General features: G+C 46.0%; 1 protein-coding gene across 3 annotated transcripts in view; it reads left to right on the forward strand.

Annotated features, from left to right (window-relative positions):
• Window positions 1–26,226, forward strand: part of LOC137304416 (proto-oncogene vav-like) — an 88,469-nt gene that overhangs the window by 6,165 nt on the left and 56,078 nt on the right. For all 3 annotated transcript variants that reach the window (XM_067973006.1, XM_067973005.1, XM_067973007.1), the window contains exon 2: window positions 14,296–14,412. In XM_067973006.1, the coding sequence (XP_067829107.1) occupies window positions 14,296–14,412 (117 nt within the window). The remainder of the gene's footprint in view (window positions 1–14,295; window positions 14,413–26,226) is intronic.

The raw sequence follows: 26,226 nt of genomic DNA on the forward strand, positions 1-26,226 counted from the left end.
GATGCTGTGATTTCAACACTGAGAGGATGCAGGGAGGAAGAAAAGCTCGGGGAATGACAACACTGGGGAGTAGGAGGAACAAGAAACAAAAGTTCTGAGAAGCAATGACTGTGGCAGTATTAGTAAAACAGAGAGTCCTGAAAGGTTACCATGGAGCATAGGATGGTAGAAGCTGGAGATGAGAAACGAATTTCCCATTGGATGCCAACTCTTGTGTCCTGCGTGGGAGTTTAGGAGAGGAACTAGAGGAGCCACCTCAGATATGGGAACAGTAATGAAGTCTTGGATGGGCTTAAGCTTGATAGAGACTTAGCAAGAATGAATGAATGGGAACGTCACACTCTTACTAGTAGTTTCCTGGTTGAAGATTTTTTTCATTCGGTTCTTTATTCCTGTGAGCAGCAGTTAAAGCCAAGCCCAGAAATAGGACCTGAAAGGGAAATCTGAGGGATGGGGAAAATCAACCAGGTTTTCTCTTCCTGTGATCCCTACTGGAAAGCGTGTAGATGCCAATTGCTGACAGGATCATGGTCAATAATGACTATTTAAGTTAGCACATGGAGAATGGGCACCTGTGAGAGGAACTAAGGACATAGAATCATAGAAAGTTACGGCACAGAAGGAGGCCATTCGTACCGGCCGAGAAAGAGCTATCCAGCTTAATCCCACTTTACAGCACTTGGTCCGTAGCCGCGTGGGTTACAGGACTTCAAATGCACATCCAAGTAGTTTTTAAATGAGTTGAGGATTTCTGCCTCTCCCACCCTTTCAGGCAGTGAGTTCCAGAACCCTCTGGGTGAAAACATTTCTCCTCAGCTCCCCTCTAATCCTTCCACCAATTACTTTAAATCTATGCCCCCTGATCACTGACCCCTCTGCTCGGGGAAATAGGTCCTCCCTATCCACTCTATCTAGCCCCGTCATAATTTTATATACCTCAATTAAATCTCCCCTCAGCCTCCTTTGTTCCAAAGAAAACAACCACAGCCTGTTGAATTTTTTCTCATCACTAAAATTCTCCAGTCCTGGCAACATCCTCGTAAATCTCCTCTGTACCCTCTCTAATGCAACCACATCTTTCCTGGAATGTGGCGACCAGAACTTTACGCAGTAGTCAAGCCGTGGCCAACCAATCTTTTATACAGTTCTAGCATAACCTCCCTGCTCTTATATTTTATGCCTCGGCTAATAAAGGAAAGTATCCCGTATGCCTTTTTAACCACCTTATCTATCTGTCCTGCTACCTTCGGCGATCTGTGGACATGCACTCCAAGGTCCCTTTGTTCCTCTACACCTCTCAGTATCCTCCCATTTATTGTGTACTCCATTGCCTTGTTTGCTCTCCCCAAATGCATTACCTCACACTTCTCTGGATTGAATTCCATTTGCCACTTTTCTGCCCACCTGACCAGTCCATTGATATCTTCCTGCAATCTACAGCTTTCCTCCTCACTGTCAACCACATGGCCAATTTTTGTATCATCTGCAAACTTTTTGATCAAGCCCCCCACATTCAAGTTGAAATCATTAATATATACCACAAAAAGCAAGGGACCGAGTACTGAGCACTGCGGAACCCCACTGGAAACAGCCTTCCAGTCGCAAAAACACCCGTCAACCATTACCCTTTATTTCCTGCCACTTTCCCTTGGATCCCATGGGCTTTTACTTTTTTTGACCAGTTGGCCATGTGGGACTTTGTCAAAAGCCTTGCTAAAATCCATGTAGACTACATCAAATGCACTACCCTCATCGACCCTCCTTGTTACCTCCTCAAAAAATTCAATCAAGTTAATCAGACACGACCATCCCTTAACAAATCCATGCTGACTGTCCTTGATTAACCCATGCCTTTCTAAATGACGATTTATGCTGTCCCTCAGAATTGATTCCAATAATTTGCCCACCACCAAGGTTAGACTGACTGGCCTATAATTACTCGGTCTATCTCTTTCTCCGTTTTTAAACAACAGTACAATGTTAGCAGTCCTCCAATCCTCCGGCACCACGCCTGTAGCCAGGGAGGATTGGAAAATGATGGTCAGAGCCTCCGCTATTTCCTCCCTTACTTCTCTTTACAGCCTGGGATACATTTCATCCGGGCCTGGTGATTTATCCACTTTCAAAGATGCTAAATCCCTTAATACTTCCTCTCTCACTATGTTTATCCCATCCAATATTTTATACTCCTCCTCCTTAACTACAATCTCTGCATCATCTCCCTCTTTTATGAAAACAGACGCAAAGTATTCATTAAGAACCAGACCCACATCTTCCGCCTCCACACATAGGTTGCCTTTTTGGTCTCTAATAGGCTCTGCTCTTTCCTTAGTTATCTTCTTGCTCTTTATGTATTTATAAAACATTTTTGGGTTTTCCTTGCCAATATTTTTTCATGGTCTCTCTCTGCTTTCCTAATTTCCTTTTTAATTTCACCCCTGCACTTTCTATACTTGTCTAGGCTTTCTGCAGTATTGAGCTCTCGGTGTCTCACATAAGCTTCCCTTTTTTGCCTTTTCTTACCCTGTTTGCTCCTTGTCGTCCGGGGGCTCTAGATTTGGCAGTCCCACTCTTTTTCTTTGTGGGAACATGTTTATTCTGAGCCCCTTGAATTTCCCCACAATGAGGCATGAACCATCTCCTCAGGACAGAGGGTGGGGGTTTGGGGGGAGGGTGGGGAATGGTGGTAGGGAGCCAAGGGAAGGAGCATTCTCATCAAACTATGGGGTTTCTTGGTAGTTTAGGGTCAAGGAACAACCTGCCCCGTAATCTTTGATGCAAATCCGCCATTTCTCCCTTGATGTTCGTTCTCATCTGCTGCTGAAAAGAAAGCTAACAGAGCACAACTTCCTAGAATCAGAGAATGGTTACAGCACAGAAGGAGGCCTTTCAGCCCATTGGACCCATGCCGGCTCTCTGTAAGAGCAGTTCAGTTAGTCCCATTCTCCCGCTCTTTCCCCATAGCCCTGCAAATTTTTTCCCTTTAAGTATTTATCCAATTCCTTTTTGAAAGCCACGATTGAATCTGCTTCCACCGCCCTTTCAGGCAGCGCATTCAAGATCATAACTATTTGCTGCGTAAAAAAAGTTTTTCCTCATGTCGCCTTTGGTTCTTTTGCCAATCACCTTAAATCTGTGTCCCCTGGTTCTCGGCCCATCTGCCAACGGGGAACGGTTTCTCTTAGTTTACTTTATCTAAACCCTTCATGATTTTGAACACCTCTATCAAATCTCCTCTTAACCTTCTCTGCTCTAAAGAGAACAATCCCAGCTTCTGCAGTCTCTCCACATAACTGAAGCCCCTCATCCCTGGAACCGTTCTAGTAAATCCTTTCTGCCCCCTCTCTAAGGCCTCCCTATGTGATAAACGCAAAACTGTCCCCATCCGCAGCCTAATCCTCCCCCATGCCCTGGGAACTTGCATTAAGCCTTTTAATAGCTAGCCCTCGCTTAGCTGTCAAACCACAGCTCTTGGGCCTAACCTTTTCTGCGTGGCCGGTGACTCACTTTGGGTGAGTTACTAATAATGAACCACCACAACTTACTGCACTGTGGCCAATCAGCCCCCGAAGAGAAAAGATAGATTCTGGGTTTTAAATAAAACTCAAGGCACAAAGGAAATCTCATTGCAGAGAAAGCTTCTCGCTAACAAGAATAATAGAATCATAGAATCATAGAAGTTTACAACATGGAAACAGGCCCTTCGGCCCAACATGTCCATGTCGCCCAGTTTATACCACTAAGCTAGTCCCAATTGCCTGCACTTGGCCCATATCCCTCTATACCCATCTTACCCATGTAACTGTCCAAATGCTTTTTAAATGTAATTTAATGTACAGGAATAGTGTACAATGCTCTACTTACTGTTCGGGAGGTGCTGAGAGATCACTGGCAGCTCCTTCCCAACTCATCCAATCACCAAGGGACTGGCCGCGACTCCTCCGAGCCCCGCATTCTCCGGGAAAACCTCTTTTTGGACGTCTGGCGGCTGGAAACACGGGAGAATGACGTAGGATTGCATTCTGACATCACTCCCGCGTCTTCAACGGGCAATTTACATGACCCCCCCTCCCCCCTTCCCTCCCTCTCAAGTGGGAGCACCCTGCCCCCGTTGTGGGACGTCCCAGGAAACACGTGTCAAACGTAAAGTGACTGGGGAACTGGTGGAGTGAGTCTCCCCTTTAATATTCCCCTCAAGTCAGATTTAGTCAGAGAAAAATCAGCCCCGCCCGTTCTCTTTTAACAATTACTGAGATTGTATTAAATGAAACATTTAGCAACACCAAGGAAATTACCAGTTCTACTGCTCTGCAACGTTCGAAAGAAAGACTTGCATTTATATAGCGCCTTTCACAACCTCAGGACGTCCCAAAGCGCTTTACAACCAATGAAGTGCTTTTTGAAGTGTAGTCATTGTTGTAATGTAGGAAGCGCGGCAGCCAATTTGCGCACAGCAAGATCCCACAAACAGCGATGAGATAATCTGTTTTTTTGCGATGTTGGGTTGAGGGATAAATAATAGCCAGGACACCGGGGCGGGGGGGGGGGGGGAGAACTCCCCAGCTCTTCCTCTAAATAGTGGCCCCATGCGATCTTTTACGTCCACCTCAGAGGGCAGACAAGGCCTCGGTTTTAATGTTTGATCCGAAAGACGGTACCTCCGGCAGTGCAGCACTCCCTCGGTACTGGCACCGAATTGTCAGCCTAGATTATGTGCTCAAATCTCTGAAGTGGGACTTGATCCCACAACCTTTTGAGAGAGGGGGCGAGACTGCCACCCACTGAGCCACAGAATGCAAGTAATGACATTGAAAAGCACATTGCAATGGGCCTGGGTAAGTACCAGGGTTTAGAAATATCTTGCGACTCCTCAGTAATTAAATAGCTCTTTTCATTAAACGCTGTTCCTTTTAAATCCAGCACAAACTTCTTTAATTCAAGCCCACCAGTCGTTCAGCCGCATAGGCCGAACAAGTCAGTTCAACTTCCTCTATTTCAAGAGGTTCCTCAATCAACGCCAATACGTGCGGGGTTTTGTAGAATATTCTAGAGGCTTCCGCAGGGTATAGCGAGTGAACAAGGGGGATAAGGACCGAGTTGCAGCCTGCAGACATACGTCAGTGTGGAAAACTAGTTTCTAAAAAAAGCCAATGACTCAATGAGAACCTTGATTCTAGGCCTATGAGGGGTAAAACATACAGTTACATGGGTGTTGTGCCTTGGGTTGCAACTCTAGCACGTTCCTTCATTGTAGCAGCGTGCAATGGAGGAAATTAAAACATCAGTACATGAATGGTTAATGGGAAACCCAAGTGTTGAAGAGACACAATTGTTGGTTAGTTCCTAGGCGGGGGATTTTGAATTAAAATCGATGCCTTCTGCTCAATGTTTTATACTGACAGATTTTTAATCTAAAAAAGAAAGTGACATTTGGATTTTCAACACACCAGCCAGATTCACCAGAATGTTACCAGGGCTCCAAGGGTTAGATTATGAGGCGAGATTGCATAAAATAGGTTTGCATACCCTGGAATATAGAAGGTTAAGGGGTGATTTGATTGAGGTTTTTAGGATTTTGAAAGGAATTGATGGGGTAGATAGAGAGAAACTTTTTCCGCTGGTGGGGGAGTCTAGGACAAGGGGACATATCCTTAAAATCAGAGCCCGGCCATTCAGGAGAGAAATTAGGAAATACTTCTTCACACAAAGAGTGGTAGAAATGTGGAACTCTCTCCCACAAAAAGCAGTAGATGCTCAATTAATAATTTTAAATCTGAGATCGATAGATTTTTGCTAGCCGAGGGTGTTAAGGGATATGGAGCCAAGGTGGATAGATGGAGTTAGGATGTAGATCAGCCATGATCTCATTGGATGGCCGAACATGCTCAAGGGGCTGAATGGCCTACTCCTGTTTCTATCACTTACCCAAACATTACCTCAACAGTCACTCTCCCACAGCCAATTTGGGCTCAGCATGGACCCACAAACAGCAATGAGATAATGACCAGATCATCTGTTTTAGTGATGTTGGTTGAGGGATAAATATTGGTCAGGACACTGGGGAGAACTCCCCTGCTCTTCTTTGAAATAGTGCCATGGGATCTTTTACATCAGGGCAAACAGTGCCTCGGTTCAACGTCTCATCCGAAAGACGGCACCTCCAACAGTGCAGCGCTCCTTCGGTACTGACCCTCTGAAATTGCAGTGCTCCCTCAGTACTGACCCTCTGAAATTGCAGTGCTCCCTCAGTACTGACCCTCTGACGTGCAGCACTCCCTCAGTACTGACCCTCTGAAATTGCAGTGCTCCCTCAGTACTGACCCTCTGACGTGCAGCACCCCATCAGTACTGACCCTCTGAAATTGCAGCGCTCCCTCAGTATTGACCCTCTGACGTGCAGCGCTCCCTCAGTACTGACCCTCCGACAGTGCAGAACTCCCTCAGTACTGACCCTCTGAAAGTGCAGCGCTCCCTCAGTACTGACCCTCTGAAAGTGCAGCGCTCCCTCAGTACTGACCCTCCGATGTGCAGCACTCCCTCAGTACTGACTCTCCGATGTGCAGAACTCCCTCAGTACTACTGTCAGCCTGGAATTTGTGCTCAAGTCTCTGAAGTGGGACTTGAGCACAGACCCTTCTAATTCAGAGGCGAGAGTCCTACCAAGCTGATACTTACTATAATACTGAGCCAAACTGAACAATGTTTCAGGTTATCTCAATTTCCACATTGCCTATTGCTCTGGGTGAAACCTGCTTAGATTTGTGAGTCACTTGGGGCTTTCCCCATGGAGGAGGGATGATTTCTTTTCATGCTGTGAAGGTTTGGGAAGCAATTATTCATATTTCAATCTGACACAGTAAAATCAAATAGATTGCTCATCGCATCCCTCTGCCCGATCACTCGCTCCCATCAATTTATGGCTCGGATGTGCAGCCATGAGTGATTTCAACACAATCTCCTTACCTTTTTCCTCTGCCCTTTCTTTCTCTTGTATAATATTTAGTAATATTTTATTTTAGTAGCGGCGATGGAAGTTCACAGTTATTGCATTAAATAAAATTAGGATGGACGGTCCTGGAATAATCACCGGATCCCGGTGGATCCAGCTTACTAACTCTGATAATGTGAGGAAGTAAATCAGGTTGTTGTGTAAATGAAGGTCTGCAGATCCCCACTGCCCCCCCGCCTCACCCGACACCCCCTCTGCTCATTATAGTTTGGCTCCTTCACATTGTCAGGCTCCTGAATCCATCCAGGCCATTAGTCCTCTCTCTGACTTGCTGATGCCATCAACATAGGGTTGCCAACTCTGGTTGGACGTATTCCTGGAGGTTTCATCACATGACCTCCTGCCTCCAACCGCTCCGCCCCCACACTCCTGCCATTGGTCGCCTTTCCACAGCCAATGGAAAGCGAACAGACTCTTCATTACCCGTTTGGATGATTCTTGACTGTCAGTCAAATAGCCTTTTTTCCCCCATATTTTTATAACTAATAAACAGAAGTGTTGAAAGAAAATGAAAAATAAACACAAGTTTTTTTAAGGCCTCTATGATTTTTCTCCCGGGTTTGCTCAAAGCAGTGTCCTGGAGATTAGCCTTCAGTTCCTGGAGACTCCAGGCCAATCCTGGAGGTTTGGCAACCCAAACACTGGCTGTTCCCCAAAGTTAACATAAATGAAAGTGTTTTGTAACTTGTGACTTTTAAGGAAGGTGGAAAAATTATTTAGGATGAGAGTGAGTGAAAATGCCTTGGTCCATGAGGAGGGGTTCGATCCATTGGAATTCTATCCAGGGGTCGGGTGGGTGGGGAGTGAAGACAAGTTTAGTGTACTGGAGAACATTGTTTAGATGAGGGGTGGTGCTATCTACGATGAACTGATCCCTGGTGGCACAGGTCTGGAGAAACCCCTCTTCAGTATTGAATGGAGGTAATGAAGCATTCTGGTCTGCAAGTATGGCCAAAGTAACATCACCCGGTGCCACATGTGATATTGCCAACATTCCCCCTTTAGTATAAACATGCCACAGCTCCCGGGGCTGTCTGCTGAAGCTAGTTAATAATAAAACCAGCTATTCACGTAACCAATTACCAGATTAACATTTGATCTGTTGAGAATTGGCCTATTCATTTCCTACACTGTGTGCACGGATTAGTTTACACACAAAGGAGACGCTCATTATTCTCTACTTAATACATAAAGTGAAAAGGTGTGAAAGAATTTGGTGCTTTTCGTATCCACACGCACTAAAAATGGGCTTTGAATGTAAGGGTAAAGAGTCATTATGTTGGGGAATTTGCAGACAGCTTCAATTCCTGGAAAAGCCTTCTTTAAAAAAAACTCCCTGCAGTGATATTCATCTTGGCTTAGATTTCAAGCTAAATTTCTTTTAATCGCGGATGTGATCAGATCATCTTTGGCATCCTGGGGTTGCCAGTCGTGCTTGGTAGGTTTGGGGCAAGATGTGGAGAGCAAAACACTGGGCACAGGAATAGTGGTGGAAGCAGAATCCATAGTAGCTTTTAAAAAGGAAGGGGATAAATATTTGCAAAAGAATTCAAGAGGGGAATGGAGAAAGAGTAATGGGGCTAAGTGGATAGGTCTTTCAGGCGGGGTGGGCTGAATGGCCACCTTCTGTGCTGTAAAATTCCACCCTCTCGGGTGGATGTAAAAGATCCCATGGCACTATTTTGTAGAAGAGCCAGGTGTCTTGGCCACTATTTATCCCTCAACCATCATCACTGAAACAGATTACCTGACCATTATCTCACTGCTGTTTGTGGGAGCTTGCTGTGCGCAAATTGGCTGTCCCGTTTCCTAAAAACCAACAGTGACTGTACTTCAAAAAGTACTTCATTGGCTGTGAAATGCTTTGGGATGTCCTGGGGCTGTGTACGGTGCTATATAAATGCAAGTTCTTTATTAACTGCGGAAGGCCTAACCAGACAAGACTGATCAGTGGCAGCACCTGCAACTGCGGCAGCCATTGAAGTTGTTGCTATGGCTCTGCTGTTGCCAGTGACAACCATGGTAAAAGCACCGGATCCAATGGCCGCCTGTTTTCCTTCAGTGTTGCTGCCCAGTGGGCGATGCAGCTCTCAGAGGAAACCAAAGAGAAACCGTCTCTTTCGGCGGTGAGCACGGGTGCCAGTGGGGAAACAGCCGGAGGTAAAGGAACTTGTCGCCTTCACCCTCAAGTGTAGGTTTTTGCTGCCACTTAACATCCTGCGGTCAGCGGATTAAAGGGATCAGGGTAGCTCCCTCCACTGGGTGAAGAACTGACACAATGGGCTGAATGGCCTCCTTCTGCGCCATAATTTCCGTGATTAACTCTCATGAAGCCACCTGGCCTGGCAAAATTGGAGAAGGTTGGAGGCCAGATTCTCTGTTGGTCTGAATCTCAGCCACATATTAATGCGAGAGAGAATCCAAAAGAAACATTTAAATATGGGGAATAATTTTAACTTGGTGTAAAATGGGTGATATCCAATTGGCCACCCGTTATATGCCCCGCCCGATTTTGCCCGTTGACTTCAATGGAAAGGGAAATCGGGCGGCTAATTCGACGTCGGCCATTTTACACACTCGTCCAAAGTTAAATTTCACCCCAAGGTCTCTGCTTCTTTACACTTCACACTTTCCTCTGCACGCCTCCAGCAGAGAGTAGAGAAGTGCGCCTGAGGCATGACTGCGTCGACCTGCACGGATACAGGCCTCGCACACGGAGACAGCCCCCTCCCATCCGACACGCAGCAAGCAGGAAGATCTTGGGTTTGCTTCTGCAGTGTGCAAGGGCTGGGATGAGTACGTTGAGCAAAGTTGAACGCAGGCCCGCACACAGAGAAAGGCTGTGAAGTCTGTAGATCAGAAACCGCTACGACCTTTAGCTGTGGCAAAGCTTTAGTTTCCTGAGCAGAAAGTTACAGATTACTGTGCTACTGCTGGTGCAGCTACGGCTTAAGAAAGAGCTGTGCTTCTCTCCTTTGTACGGTACAGGTTTTCAAAAATACCCCTAATCTCAATGATCGAAGAGCCTTCTTGTAGCCCTTCTTTGAATCGATTCAAATTGGCTCCCGTGTATTTTCATAGACCCAATGACCACAGTGTGGCCTTGAGTCCCATGTAGTAATGTCACTGGTTGGTTTAAATAGTGTCAACTTTACTTCCTGTGCCTTCTCATATTCACCTTAGGTGATCTGAAACTGTATGTCACTTAGGATTGAATTATGTCTCTGTGTCTCTCAGTCTGGGATCCTGGCTAAGACTGGTCCAGTAAGGTTAGCACCGTTCTGCTTTTAGACTGGATAGTCTGTTTTTTGAATGTTAAAGCCCCACAACCTTCTGAGAACTCTACGTTGCTCCAATTCTGGCCTCTTGTGTATCCCCGACTTACTTCACCCCATCACTGGCAGCCATGCCTTCAGCCGTCTCGGCCCTAAGCTCTGGAATTCCCTCCCTAAACCTCTCCCCTTCTATAAGAGGCTTCTTAAAACCTACCTTTTTGACCAAGCTTTTGGTCACTTGTCCTAATATCTCCTTATGTGGCTCGGGGTCAAATTTTGTCTGGTAATGCTCCTGTGAAGCATCTTGGGATGTTTTACTGCTAGCTGACTATTTAAAGCAAAAGAACTTGAATTTATTCAGTGCCTTTCATGACCTCAGGACAGCCCAGAGTGCTTTACAGCCAATGAGGTACTTTTGAAGTGTAGTCAGTGTTACGATGTCAGCTGTGGCTCAGTTAGGAAGGTCATAGGTTCAAAGACCCACTCCAGAGGCTTGAGCACAAAACGCTGGTTGATACTCTCAGTGCAGTACTGAGGGAGTGCTACGCTGTTGGAGGTGCTGTCTTTTGGATGAGATATTAAACCGAGGGCCTTGTCTGCCCTCTCAGGTGAGTATAAAAGATCCCATGGCACCGTTAAAAGACGAGCCGGGGAGTTCTCCTCAGTGTCCTGGCCAATATTAATCTCTCAACCACCATCACTAAAAAACAGATTATCTGGTCATTATTTACAATATGCCCAGTCAAGTGGGTATGCAAATCCCCAAGTATACACAGACCATTCAACAAAAATCCTTCTCCAACTTCCCCATAGCTGGGATTTTGCATAAATACAAGCAACTGATTAACAGCAGCATGACTGAGGATGTCTCCCCCACACTAATGCTGTATTTGCATTGTAGCGAGTCTTTGCTGACACATTTATACCATGAACAAGGAACGTCTGGTGCTCCCGCTGAAACGAGACTTCACCGGCAGACCTGAAACCGCAGCGTAAACCATTGGTGCTGCCATAGTATTGGTGCAGGAAACCAGCCCCCCAGAGTACAGAGTACCGACTGAGTTCAGACCAGTGATGTCAGTTTTCACTATACCAAGTAGAATTGGTTCTGTAGTATAGAGGACCATTTGTTTCATTTTCCAGTCAGCTCTTTGTCAGAAGCAGTGACCCAGGGTTTGGCCTTTCTGCTCTACTATTGTTTATCCTAAAGTTTATACAGACTGTCAGTTTTTTTGTTACGTTAAGTTTTCTATACTCAGAATGTTTCACCCAGCTTCTCCATCCCTGCTTCACTCTATTGCTTTGGCCAATGCCTGCCTCCTTCGCTCCGTTGCTCTTTCCATCACTCTGTTGCTCCCTCCCTCCCTTTGTTTCTCCTTCCCTCCCTCTGCTCCTCCCTCATTCCTCACTCTGCTTCTCTCTGCCTCGCTCTCTTTCTCCCTCCTTCACTCTGCATCATAGAAGTCAATGGAAATAAAAGTCGGGAGAGACGTTAACACTGTCTGCCGACTCGCCATCGCCCGTCTTACACTATCGCACGGTCAAAATCTGCCGGTTGTGTTAGAGCAGCGTTTGCCTCATTGTTTTGGGTTTCTGTTTAAAGTGTTTGTTGTACTCAGTTGCCAGGATTAACAACTAAGGCAAATGTGGTTACTGGAACAAGACGGAGGAAACTCCCATTTCCTTTTATTATCTGGCTTTGGACTTTCTCAGTCAATTCATCTGTACACACAGGTGTTACTAAGGCCAAGACAGGGCATCATCTCCCACTGAGAGTCCACAGGTACTTTTAAAAGGAAAGTAGAGAGTTACTTGTAATTGGGACCAGGTGGCCATATGTTGAGAAAACACCAGCGCAGACTTGATGGGTCGAATGGCCTGTTTCCGTCTGGGCGGAGTGCAGCAAGGAAAACCTGGTGTGGGGGAATTGCACCCGGGTATCAGGACCCTCTGTGATTTTCCTACCATCCAAATCAATGGGAGGAAAATCCCGGCATTCTCTGCTCTGCAGGTCAGTGGTGGGTGACCCTGTAATTATGGAGCCCGCCTTGATAGTAAGGCTGGAAATTCAGTCTGAAGAGGGCGTTCCCTTCCCCCTGGAAAGATCCGGAAGCTCCTTTAACCTCTCTCCTTCAATCAATGTAGGAAATTACAGGACAGGAAAAGACTATTCAGTCTATCTGTCCGGTCTCAAAACCAGATTAATGGCCGTTCATTCATTCCCTCTCTCTGCTCTGAACAGCCAGTAAGGACACAGCTTCTCAATAGTATTTGTTTGAGGTTTGAATAGATTTAGTAATTTCAGCTTCTCAGTTCCTCAACCCTTTTCCGGTTATTAGTCATCTTCCTACCAATCCTCTCCTTTCACAATGGCTTCCAGTTTTCATTTGCGATCAATGGTTCTTTATCTGATGCTTCTGAGGCTGACACCCTACGGCCAATTTTTCAAACGCACACCAGCAGCGGGGAGCGTCGCCCACTCGCCACCCATACCGGGAAGTGGTGGGCATGTCGCCCGAGGTTTACCAGCCGAAGAAACCCATGGGCACCGTGCCAGCGATTTCCCAATATGACACGGGGGGGCGGGGGGGGGAGCGATGCGAAGGTCCCCATCCAGTAGCGGGCATTCGGAGAAATCCCCTCCCGAGTTTCAGTGGACTGAGTGACAAGTAAAGGTCAGAAATATGCAAACTCTTCTGCCCTGAAAGGGAGTGACTGAGAGGGAACGTTATACAGGTATAGGTGCTGCCAGGTAGAATCTGGAGTACTGGCCTCAAATTGGTTTTACCAGTACAAACTGGTGAAAGATAAGTTTGGGGTTGATATCAGGTATCACCCTCCGCACAAAAATGATCAATACTTAGAATGGTCTTCTGGGCAGGGTTGTGTACAACAACAACCACCTGCATTTATATAGCACCTTTAACATTGTAAAATGTCCCAAGGCGCTTCACAGGAGCGATTATCAATCAACATCATTAAACAGATTATCTGGTCATTACCTCATTGTTGTTTGTGGGAGCTTGCTGTGCGCAAATTGGCTGCCGCGTTTCCTACATTACAACAGTGACAATGCTTCATTGGCTGTAAAGCACTTTGAGACGTCCTGAGGTCGTGAAAGGCGCTATATAAATGCAAGTTCTTTCTTTCTTCCTTTCTTTCCTTCCCTATGATTTTCCGGGGGTTGCCGCTGGCTGGTATCTGTACGCCGGTAGCCAGCAATCCTTTCACGCGTCTCGCACAATATGAAAGCAGCTTTAGGCTAACAGAGGCACCCTCACAGCTCACTCGCTGGCCAGACTGAAACAAACAGACCGAAGACAATTTCCATCCCTTCAGTCTGGACTGAATTTGAACAGACAGAAATAATCTTTAATGCTAGTAGATTGCCCGTGGCATTGCTTGTATTGATGAATGTAAGATTTTTTCTATTTACAATATGGCAACTGAGATGGGAAGAGACTCCATAAACTTTCTCCACCGTGCCTCCTAGTGGCCAGAGCCTGCAACTTCATTGTGACCGTTGACATGGCACAACTGAATGGGAACTGTTGATGTACCAATTTACTCAAAAAGCGTGACCAAAAGTCGTGACAACAGGAAGTACAGTTTGTAGACAGGAATTGCATGCCCAATGCATGGGGGAGTCCAAAATTAGAGGTCATAAATATAAAATAGTCGCTAATAAATCCAATAGGGAATTCAAGAGAAACGTCTTTACCCAGAGAGTGGTGAGAATGTGGAACTCGCTACCACAAGGAGTAGTTGAGGCAAATAATATAGATGCATTTAAGGGGAAGCTGGATAAACACATGAGGGAGAAAGGGATAGAAGGGTCTCCTGATAGGATGAGATGAAGTAGGGTGGAGCATAAACGCTGGCATAGACCAGTTGGGCCGAATGGCCTGTTTCCTTGCTGCAGTTTTGATGTAACTCGATGCTAAATTTTTAATATTATAATAGATTAACAGTTAATTGATTTTGTTTCGTGTGTTGCTTCTTGCTTTACAGTTCCTCTGCCTCAAGAATATCCGGACCTTTTTAAATGCCTGCTGTGAGAAGTTCGGAATGAAGAAGAGCGAACTGTTCGAGGCTTTTGACCTGTTCGATGTCCGAGATTTTGCGAAGGTACAGCGTCTACTTTACAAAGTGGGAGTCACGTGATCAGTGCCTGGTTTGGCAGGGAAATTAAAACCTGCCAAAGAAATCGAATTGTTTTCAGCGCATTTCAGTTTTCTTTTGTGAAAGTGTGTCGATACAGTAAATAGAGAGTTCTACTGAATTAGCAGAAAGGGGTGAAGTGGTGTGTGGTTGTCTGTTTGATTATCTGAATTAACAGCAGTAGATCTCGGGGCTTCTAATTCAATATTTGGAGGGAGCACCTGGGAAGATTGGAGGGGTGGTATAATTTTAATAGAGGGGTTTCTCTAATGGATGCTGGGTTAGCTCAAATAGTATCTTAATGGCAAAACATGGCTCCCTGGGATGTGGGGATGACACCTGCTGACTGGTCAGGGTGGAATAACGCAAAAGAAAGAAAGAACTTGCATTTATATAGCATCTTTCACAACCTCAGGACGTCCCAAAGCGCTTTACAGCCAATGAAATACATTTTGAAGTGTAGTCACTGTCGTAATGTAGAAAACGCAGCAGCCAATTTGCGCACAGCAAGATCCCACGAACAGCAATGCGATAATGACCAGATACTCTGTTTTTTTTTTGTTGGTTGAGGGATAAATAATGGCCAGGTACCGGGGAGAACTCCCCCTGCTCTTCTTCAGAATAGTGCCGCGGGATCTTGTACACCCACCTGAGAGGGCAGACGGGGCCTCGGTTTAACGTCTCGTCTGAAAGATGAGAAACCATCAGAGTGGTATAAAAAACGAGACTTTGTTGAAAGAACTGTTTTGAGACGGACTGAATCTGAAACCCAAGTGTCATCATATTATCACATTCTGGGTTTTAACCAAAGCCACAAGGGTGAGGGGGAAGAGGCGCTGGTCAGAAGGATACCAATGCGCAAAGAACTAGTGCGATTTACATCTGGGTAATTATTGAGACAACTATTTATAGGGGGACACATAGGCCAGGGTGCGTAGCAGGGACTTGAGATGGGATCGCAAACAGCAAAATGGAAGATTCACTGTTGTTTTGACTCCAGATATTTTTTTTTAACCCCATCTCTCCTAAAGCAGCTGATTCATACCTGTGGGTATGTTCCATCTGTTGCTGACGCGGTGACCTCACCCAGCCGCCGACAACATGGATTTATGGGGTCTAGCCAGCGGCTGGTACCCAATTTACACTCCATGGGGGTCATTTTGTCTTTGGGCGATAGTGTAAAAGTGGCGATATTGATTCAGCCGCCCACTATACATCTCTCGCAATTTTCACATTCCCTTGACTTCAATGTAACTTGTCTTGAACGATTGGACTCAACCCTTTGGGTTGAGAAACATAGGCTAACAAGGTCCTGGGTTTGATCCTGGCTTGTGCTGAGTTAGATGAGCGGCAGCTGTGCCTCAGCGGGTAGCTCTCTCTCCTGAGTCAGAAGGTCGTGGGTTTGAGTCACACTCCAGAGATTTGAGCACAAGATCCAGGCTGACACTCCCAGTGCAGTACTGAGGGAGTTCGACTGAATTAGCAGAAAGGGGTCTCAGGTGGGTGTAAAAGATCCCATGGCACTGTTTCAAAGAAGAGCAGGGGAGTTCTCCCCGGTGTCCTGGCCAATATTCATCCCCCAACCAACACCTAAATTAGATTATCTGGTCATTATCACGTCACTGTTTGTGGGACCTTGCTATGCGCAAATTGGCTCCCGCATTTCCTACATTACCACAGTGACTACACTTCAAAAGTACTTCATTGGCTGTAAAGCCCTTTGGGACGTCCTGAGGTTGTGAGCTTGGACGGCAGCTCTGCTATTGACCTCAGTGTCCCTCGACTACGGAGGGAAAAATGAGCCAGCATTCCCACTCCCATTGCCCAGAGATCCATGCCCAGGCAAGGACTAGAGATGAGGAGAGGGACACGCCTGGTTGTGATGCCTCCAGCAGTCAAATAGGCTGCCAAAACAGGTTGTCCAGGCTTGCTTGTGGCTACTTGGGTGAGGTATGGACAGTGGAAACTGTAGACCAGCAAAGAGTCAGTACCGTCAGGAGGGGAGGGAGAAAACGAGCAGGGCTAATGAGAACTTCCAAAATGATCCATAATATTACTGTGGTGGCTGGGTGACTAAGAATTAAGTGAACTGGAACCAAATTAACACTGTCTCATGTTTCCCCTTTTACATTGGATTGCAACATCAGTGTGAGTGGGGGAGGATTCAGGGCTTATTTTGGGTCATGCTACACGACACGATTACATTTTTATTTTCCGCAACAAAAATACGACCGAGACTTTGTGATAATGACATCCTTCTGTTCTTTTATAATTTGCCAACCTATAGCTAGTTCAAAGTACATAATAGCATGGTAATCATGTGGGTTTGCCTGATCTATAACATTTAATATTTTTGCACTTTGATGAAATTCCCACCCTCTTTCCAGTCTATAAATCCTCTCTAATCTTTCCTCATCACAAAGTAGACTCTGGCCCATTTAATCTCTTCCTTCCAGAATACCAACCCTACCATCTTCCCTGAACCTAACTGTTTGTTAAATAAGCCCTGTGTCCTGGCCCCTGTCTTGGAATCCGTTCCAGCTGTTCATCACCTGTGTAAAGATGTACTTCCTGGCACCCGTGACCTCTACCACCTAGAAGGACAAGGGCAGCAGCTGCATGGGAACAACACCACCTGCACGTTCCCCTCCAAGCCACACACCATCCCGACTTGGACATATGTCGGCCGTTCCTTCATCGTCACTGTGTCAAAATCCTGGAACTCCCTACTTAACAGCACTGTTGGAGCACCTTCATCACACGGGCTGCAGCGGTGGTTCACCACCACCATCTCAAGGGCAACTAGGGATGGGCAATAAATATTGGCCTTGCCAGCAATGCCCACATCTCAAGAACGAATTAAAAAAAACATTTCCTGGAGTTGCCCTTTACGAACTTTAATGAATATCCTCTTGCCTTGCTACCTTGGCGTATCAAAATATTGTCCTGCATTTCATTTCTCTGTCTTTTTAAATATCTTGTATATTCTCAGGTGCCACTCTATAAGATTTCTCTTTCTGAGGCTGAAGAGTCCTAGCTGATCTAATCCTGGGTATAGTAATGCAGTGACTTTGATATTGGACGAGCAACTCGGGTGTGGTTGGTTCAACTTGAGGCAAGTTGGGAAATTGAATTCAATACATCGGGATATTTGTGTACTAGAACCTGAAAAAGTTACTATGAAATGTCCTTCAGGGAAGGGAGTCTGCCACCCACACCCTGTCCGGCTTACAGGGCAATACTGCTTGATTGTCTCCATGCTCTATCACCATCACCTTATCAGGACAGCTAGGATTGGGCAATCAATGTGGTCTTGCCACCAACAACCATTTCTTGAAGGTGAATTTTTTAAAAAGCCTCATAGCTCATCCATCAAGTCCTCAAAACATAGATGGGAGGGGAGGGGGGAAATGTTGCTGCTCTTCCCTGGTACCTTTATGTTGTAGAGGCAAAAACTGTACTCAGTGCTCCAAGTGGCACTTGACCAGAGTATTGTACAGTCATAGCTTGTTCCCCATTCACACTGTGAGTTCTACATGCAAAACAGCTAACATGGCAATGTGAAGCCGACAAGAGATGTTACAACATGCTTCCGTGTTGAGCTCCCAATGACTGAACAGTTTTGTGTCAAGCAGTTTTCCACTTTACTCGAATTGAGAGCGTTTACAGTAAAGCCCCCTTCACTTTCACAAAGAGCTGGCATGGGTATTGGCACCCATCTATTTCCTTTGCGCGAGATGTAAAACGTGTTGCTTTCGAGCCGACACCGGAGAGCTAATGAGTGGGTTTTTGGCCCGATAGATCTGTCAGGATGCAGCTACGATTCATGTGTAAGACGTGTAACTTTTACTGCCTGTTGGTGGTTTCTGACGGGAAATGGATTGTAGGAGCACACGAAGCTGCTTTGTTGTGGCGTTCCTGTGCAGCGCATTAACCTTTGAACTATAGAAGCAAGATTGCAACAACGCAAGGTGCCAGTTGAGAGACTGCAGTCATGCCTAATAAGGTCCTTCCTGTTTGAAGGAGGTTATTATCAGTTAAGGGCCCTATTTTCACAGAATCAATCTTTCACCAGTTTGAATGCAGTTCTAAATAAAAAGAATTGATTATTCTCACCCGGATTCACACGTAGCAGACATTTTACTGACTAGTTTTGTGTTGGGAAAAAGTTTATTGGCCCCTGAGGATACATCTTGGTTCATCTTAAAACAAGAAAATCTACTGCCAAACGTCCTAATGCACACACCATTCCTATCTGAATCAAAAGTTCTAGCTCATACATTATCTGAACTTCTTCCTTTCTGAATTATCTGTTTATCCACCCCAAACTCATGTCCTTCAAGGGACTTTCAGTTTATCAACTCTGAGCTGGACTTGAACCCTATTTGCACCAGTGATGGTACAAAAATGATCACAAGCCCCTCCATCACCATATCTCCTGCTCTTGCGTGCATTTGCTTTCTGGCCCTAGGCGATATGTTTTACACTTTACATACACGCTGATACCAAGCCATACACTTCCAGAAGGGAGCCAATTATTAATTTTTTCCCAGTGGGTACCTAACAGGGGCTGAAAACTTCCTCCATAGAGTCCAGTCCAAAGCAGTATACCTTTGTGCTTGCTATAGGTCCTTTCTCTCTTTGTTGTCCATCGAGACACAGTCGGATATGAACGTAAAGCATTTAATCAAAACTGTAAAGAACAATTGTACTGCCCAGTGCCCTACTGACCCATACAGACCAATAAGGTCCCAAATCTGTGCTGATTTCTACCTGGGTGGAAGTTGGGATTTACAGTTGGACTAAGGAGAGACAAATTCAAGAAGGGAACCTACACCTGATACTGTCACAGTGCCAGGTCCTGTACATGCAAGCGTACAACAGGCCAAAGCTCTCAATTCATTTTCATCTATCACTGTATGGCTCGTGTACATCTCAGTGTCAGCTCCTGTAGAAAAGTGTGGTTCAACATTCTAAATTGAGATTGATCGATTTTTGTTAGGTAAGGGTATTAAGGGTTACAGAACCAAGGCGGGGAGATGGAGTTAAGATACAGATCAGCCATGATCTAATTGACTGGCGGAACAGACTCGAGGGGCTGAATGGCCTACTCCTGTTCTTATGTTCCTACTTAATATCAAGTTGGCTCTGTTGTTATCATTCTGGACGCTGAATCAGAAAGGTTGTGAGTTTAAGCCCCACTTCAGGATGTAATCTAGGCTGACAGTTCAGTGCAGTACTGAGGGGGTGCCGCATTGTTAGAGGTGCCGTCTTTTGGATGAGACCAGGCCCTGTTTGCCTGCTTTGGTGGCTTGAGTAGTGATCTATAGAGCAGGACGTTCTCCGAAGGGGTGATCCTGTGATCTCACACTCCCAGTGAGAAGGTGCACTCAGTGAGAATGGATTTTATGCTGGGAAATGTACCTGTGTGGACATCAGGAGACGACTGGGGGGGAAACAGCTAGTTGGGAGAAAAGAAAAACAGACATCTGACGTGATGTGAAACTGGACAGAATCATGCATTCAGCTATTGCTTACTGACCGCAACATCTGAGAAGTACATGTTCAGCTCTGGGCGCATTGACTCCAGTCGAACTAATAATCACAATGCCTTGCTCAGACTCCTTTAACCACAGTTACACATGGCTTAACCTCATAGGCACTATTCTCCTCACAGTGGCTCAAGGCTGAGGGAAATACCTCTCACTTCGGTACGCGTAGGACAAGTCAGCAAGGCTTTCCCCAGCTATATTGTGCAGCTCCTAGCTTAACATCCTCTTTGTACAAAACCACACACGGCTGCATTGAATACAACGCCAAGCTGACTAATTGTACACACTACAATTAAGCCAGGTTTACAGCTTGCCATTTCATTTTAGCTTCACAGTCTAGGATACTAATGTATTGAGGGCCAACAAAAACCGATCTGAAAGAAAGAACTTGCATTTATAACGTGCCCATCATGATCTCAGGACATCCAAAAGCGCTTTGCAGCCAATGAAATACTTTCTGAAGTGTGGTCACTGTTGTAATGTAGGAAATGTGGCAGCCAATTTGCATACAGCAAGATCCTACAACGAGCAATGAGACAATGGCCAGATCATCTGTTTTTTAGTGATGTTGGTTGAGGGATAAATATTGGCCAGGGCTCCGGGGAGAACTCCCCAGCTTTTCCTCCATGGGATCTTTTACATCCAGGGCAGGCGGGGCCTCGGTTTAACGTCTCTCTGTGTTAAAAATGCAAGTACCAGCCCCTTAGTGTGAAACTGAGGAGCGTACGATATAAGACTACTTCCAGGTCTGGGACGGCCGTAAGGGATGTTACAACTGGCCACAGAGCCCTTTGGTTAAGGTGTGGAATAATCAGCCAAGGCTCATACTGCATGTTGTTATCCCGCAAATGGACAGGGGTGAGGAGAGGGTTGGTCTTCACAGTTATGTACCCATTGGCTCACGGGCCTGTCGACACTCGTCCCCCCTTCCTCCCGCTCCCCCCCCCCACCCCGTCTTGAGTCACGTAAAGAATGGCCGATATAGTGAAGGTCAGCGAGTAGTCATGGGACTGTAATCTGGGAGAAAATTGCGGGTTAAAAATGCAGGAGCAAGTTCAGGCCCCATTGGCCACTATTCTCCCAGAATACATCACCTAAGGACACAGCTTGACACATTACTACGGCCTGTGCCAATCAACTTCACCCCCCCTCACTGTGTCCAACACGGAGATGTGGATGAGCTGCACAGTATGAACAGAATGGTATTACTCAGTGTGCAAGACACACAGGGAGCTGACTGCATACCAGATGGGAATTAATTACTAGTTTTTACCCAATCCATGTTGTACAAGAGCTGATGGAGGCATATAAGAGCCTTATAGAACCAGATGAGAGTGGATTATTGGCTATTAACTGCTTGTATAACAACAACAATGTGCATTTATATAGCGCCTTTAACGTAGTGAAATGTCCCAAGACAGTTCACAGGAATGTTATCAAACAAATTTTGACACTGAGCCACATAAGGAGATATTAGGACAGGTGACGAAAAGCTTGGTCAAAGAGGTAGGTTTTAAGGAGTGTCTTAAAGGAGGAGAGAGAGAGAGATAGAAAGGTGGAGAGGTGTCGGGAGGGAATTCCAGAGCTTAGGACCTAGGTAGCTGAAGGCACGGCCGCCAATGGTGGAGGGATGGAAATCAGGGATGCGCAAGAGGCCAGAATTGGAGGAGCGCAGAGATCTCGGGGAGTTGTAGGGCTGAAGGAGGTTACAAAGATAGGGAGGCAGCGAGGCCATGGAAAGATTTGAAAACAAGGATGAGAGTTTTAAAATCAAGGCGTTGCTGAACTGGGAGCCAATGTAGGTCAGCGAGCACAGGGGGTGATGGGTGAATGGGAGTTGGTGCGAGTTAGGATACGGGCAGCAGAGTTTTGGATGAGTTTGAGTTTACGAAGGGTGCTAGTTTACAGAATATACTGCTGTAACATACAGGCCCTGACACCAAGACACACAAACCACGCAATGCCAGATGAGAATAAATTGTGTACGGTCAACTCTGCATTAATTCAAAGTTGCTTAATTCATATTATCCGATGATTCATATTATTTGCTCTGCGTTATATCGGGATTGAAAAGTACAGTAACTGGTTTCAGCAAAACTGAAAGAAGCAGCTACTGGCTCTTTCTGTTTGGAGCAGGAATGAATTGAAAGATCTGTGACAACTCGGTGACTGTGGTTAACCAGTCAGACTCGAGGTCATTTGACTTCCAGTCAATAGTTTTCAGTTTTGGTTGTTGCTGTCTTCAACTCACCCACCATCACCCCTGTTGCCTTGGTAACATTTCTCATACTTCTCTTCCTGAACCCTCGCTGTTTTGCAATGAAACCAGCTCATTTCTCAAAGCTGTGGTCTTATTTTTAAAAAAAAAGAGATTACCAGTTACAGAAATATACCTGTGCAGATATTTGTCCCTGTCCCTAATACATCAATGTATTAAAAAAGCCTGATTATTAAATATACAATAAATACAGGACTGTTGTTATATTGGGACTGTTGACATGCAATGAAATAAATATCGTGTGGTTCAGGAGTACTTCAGTTTAAATCACATCTTTTAATCAATGAAGCCTGCTATCCATCAGTCACCATCGCTAGTGAAAAAACAAGCTTGCTGAAAACTGAGTAGAACCACAGGAAGATTGGAACAGGAGCAGCCCCTAGAGCCATTCAACTAGATCACGGCTGATCTGTACCTAAACTCCATTCACCCGCCTTTGCTCCATATCCCTTACCCAACAAAGGTCTATCGATCTCAGTCTTGAAAGCCCCAATTGTCCCCCAGCATCCACAGCCTTTTGGGGAGAGAGTTCCAGATTTCTACTCCCCTTTGAGGAAAAAAAAACAGTCTCAAGGATCCTCCTAATGGCTTTGTGGGCTGATTCACTATTTAACCCCGCAGACTTGGTCCCACATTCAACCCCTGGTGTGTGCTTAGCTAGCTGATTTAAGCTAGCTGATTTAAGCAGAAGGGGCACGAGAAGTTGTCTTCACTGTCTCCCTCCACTGTAGGGAGCAGGAAAGTCCCAAGTTTGGTCACTGGCATGTGCGGAGTTAGCTGATCTTAAGTGGGCCGGTAGTAAGAGCACTATAGTTGGCCTCAGTACCCAGTGCTACGAAGGAAAAAAAAATGGGCAGAATTCCCAGTCCCGATCGCTGTCCAACGAGCCTTGTGGAAAGTATGCGAGTGCGGATGGCTGGTGAGAAGGGGGCTGGGCTCATTTGTGACATGCTTCATACTAATATAAAGTCTGTTGACACTCTGTGCAGACTCATAGGTGACCAGCAGCTATGGAGTCCGACTCCACCAGGAGTTAAGAGAGGTGGGGACTGTAGAGAAAAAGACTTGGGTAGGGGAGATAGAAAATCTAAATCATCCGGGATTCCTGCTTCTGTCCCATGATCACAGCTAGAAAGTGGACGTGTGTGGGTGTTGATTGAGGACAGGCCTGGACTGGGCTGGGATGCCATCTCACACCACCACGACGGACTGGCCTTCCAACACCCACCGCCCAGGTCCCCTCGTGAAGGATGGTCACTTGGGTGAGGTACCAGTGGGTTGTCACTGGCAAGGAGTCTGTACGCCAACAAGAGTCGGCACCTTCAGTAAAAAAAAATTCTGGGGAACAAGGAACCTTTGCACCAACTCCAACTGTACGCATAGATTAACAAGTGCTGGAGTTTCTTTCAGCGTTGTAAGATTTGTCAGATTTCAGATGACATTTTCTGGATTCTTTGACGTGTCGCTAACGCCCTCCATCCTATGTGTTACATTCAGTATACAATGTACGGCCGTGCCTGTTCAAAATGATGCATTATGTCTTCTTGAAACCCTCTCTTCCTGTCAGCTGACCCATTATATTGCTGCTGTGAAGCACCCTCTCTTGCTGTCACGTGATGCAATGCCACATTAACAAGTTGTGAGCGTAATGAAGACTGTGGAACGCGCTTGGGGTCTAGATGGCCGTGAGACTGTGTAACCTCTGCCTCGGGTGTCAGCTGTGACTCAGCGGGCAGCACTCTTGCTCCCGAGTCCGAAGGTAATGGGTCCAAGTCCCACTCCAGAGACCTGAGTACAAAATCCAGGCTGGTGGTACTGAGGGAGTGCTGCACTGTCGGAGTTGCCATCTTTCGGATGAGATGTTAAACCAAGGCCAATATTTATCCACCAAACAACATCACTAAAACAGATTACCTGGTCATTGTCACATTGCTGTTTGTGGGATTTTGCCGTGCATATATTGGCTGCTGTGTTTCCTACATTATAAGTGGCTACACTTCAAAAGTACTTCATTGGCTGTGAAGTGCTTTGGGATGTCCTGAGGTCGTGAAAGGTGTTATATAAATAAATACAAGTTCTTTCTCAGTTTGACACGGTCTGTATCCATTGAGTATTTTACACACCATTTGTTCCGATTGTCAATGTATTTCGCAGTAATGAACTGCGAGATGTTCCCTGATAAAAATTCCAGTGATAACATCACAGTCATTAATCCTTCATCACATGTTCAATGAGGCAACCACATGGAGAGCTAGATACAGTTTGACGCGAACAAGAAATGTTTTATTAAGACCACGTAGAACAAGGACACTGACCCGTACAGAGCAGGAAAGATCATCGGTTTGTGATGAGATAGCACAGGAGATTACATGGCTGCGGGGGTGGGTGTGAGGGGGAGGTTGGGGGAGGGAAGAAGTGTTTAGCCATGATGGTCCCACCATCATGGTGTGTGGGGCAGGCTTGAGGGACCAGCAGGTCTTTCCCTGCCCGTCAGTTTCATATGTTCGTATCACAGCGGAGGTTGACAATGGAGCTGTTTACAATTGGTGATGCAGCTCAAGGTAAACGAGGGGGAATTTGGTCCCAAGTTTATGCTTCTTCCATAGAATTACATAGAATTTACAGCACAGAAACAGGCCATTCGGCCCAACAGGTCTGTGCCGGTGTTTATGCTCCACACGAGCCTCCTCCCTCCCTACTTCATCTCACCCTATCAGCATATCTTATTGACATGCCAGTGTTTTCACCACCACCACGCCCCACCCCGGCTCAGGCCTCAGGTGATGTCTCATCGGAGCCCGATCTGCATATTTAAAGAGGACCTGGCCGGCTTGGGACAGGTGTCCTTGCCGCCTGCAATTTAACACTGCATTTGGCTAGATCGGGCGGGGAAGGAGTGGGCAAGCCCCCTGCTCCATTTTAACTCCCCCCTAACTGCTTCCTGCCAGGTGGGGTGAGTTAACATCGATGCCTGTGGCTCTGTAGCAAACCAAATCGAGGCGTCGCCTTAAACGGTTCATCGGGAAACCAGATTCTTTTTTTTAACTCTTTCTCCCCCCCACCCCCCTCGCAAATTTGCTCCGCTCCCCTCCCCTCTTCCTCTTGATGTAGTTGATTCCGAGCCAATTAACTCCTTCAAAGACGGAGTTGGATAGATATCCTGGTTGTCAAAAAGTTACATGGATCGAGATCATCAAATATGCCACAGGACTCAATGGAGTCGATGGAAAAGAAAATAGGGCAGAGTACAAATGGGGCAGACAATTCACTCTCGCTTGTTTGCCGCTACTGTCCAGGACTAGTTTGTACCCCAGTGGTTCCTGTGCTGTGGGGCAAGGGGGGCTTTTGGTTTTTGAAAGGGCAGTAGGTCAGAGTTCAACAATGGAGACGCCGAGAAAGGATGGATATTTCAGAATCTTCATTTGAGTATCTTTTAGGAATCGGGGAGTATTTGTGCAGAACTTTCTCTCAAGAAACGAAATAAGTGAATGCAGCCCTTGATCGTACAAGGTCTGTAGATATAGCAAGATTGATGGGGCCAAATAAAGAAAGAAAGAGTGCCTTTCATGGCCTCAGGATGCCCCAAAGCATTTTACAGCCATTGAAGTACTTTAGAAGTGTAGTCACTTTTGTAATGTAGGGAACACGACATCCAATTTGTGCACTGGCAGGTCCCACAAACAGCAATGAGATAAATGAACAGATAATCTGTTTTAGAGATGCTGGTCGAGGGATAAATATTGGCTAGGACGCCGGGGAGAACTCCCCTGTTTTTCTTCGAAATAGTGCCATGAGACCTTTTACGTCCACCTGAGAGGGCAGACAGGGCCTTGGTTTAACATCGCATCTGAAAGACGGCACCTTTGACAGTGCAGCGCTCCCTCAGTACAGCGCTGGGAGCGTCAGCCTGGATTTTGTGCTCAAGTCTCTCAGTCCATGTGAAATGGCCAT

Source organism: Heptranchias perlo, chromosome 37, assembly GCF_035084215.1.
Source record: "Heptranchias perlo isolate sHepPer1 chromosome 37, sHepPer1.hap1, whole genome shotgun sequence".
Classification (NCBI taxonomy): Eukaryota; Metazoa; Chordata; class Chondrichthyes; order Hexanchiformes; family Hexanchidae; genus Heptranchias; species Heptranchias perlo.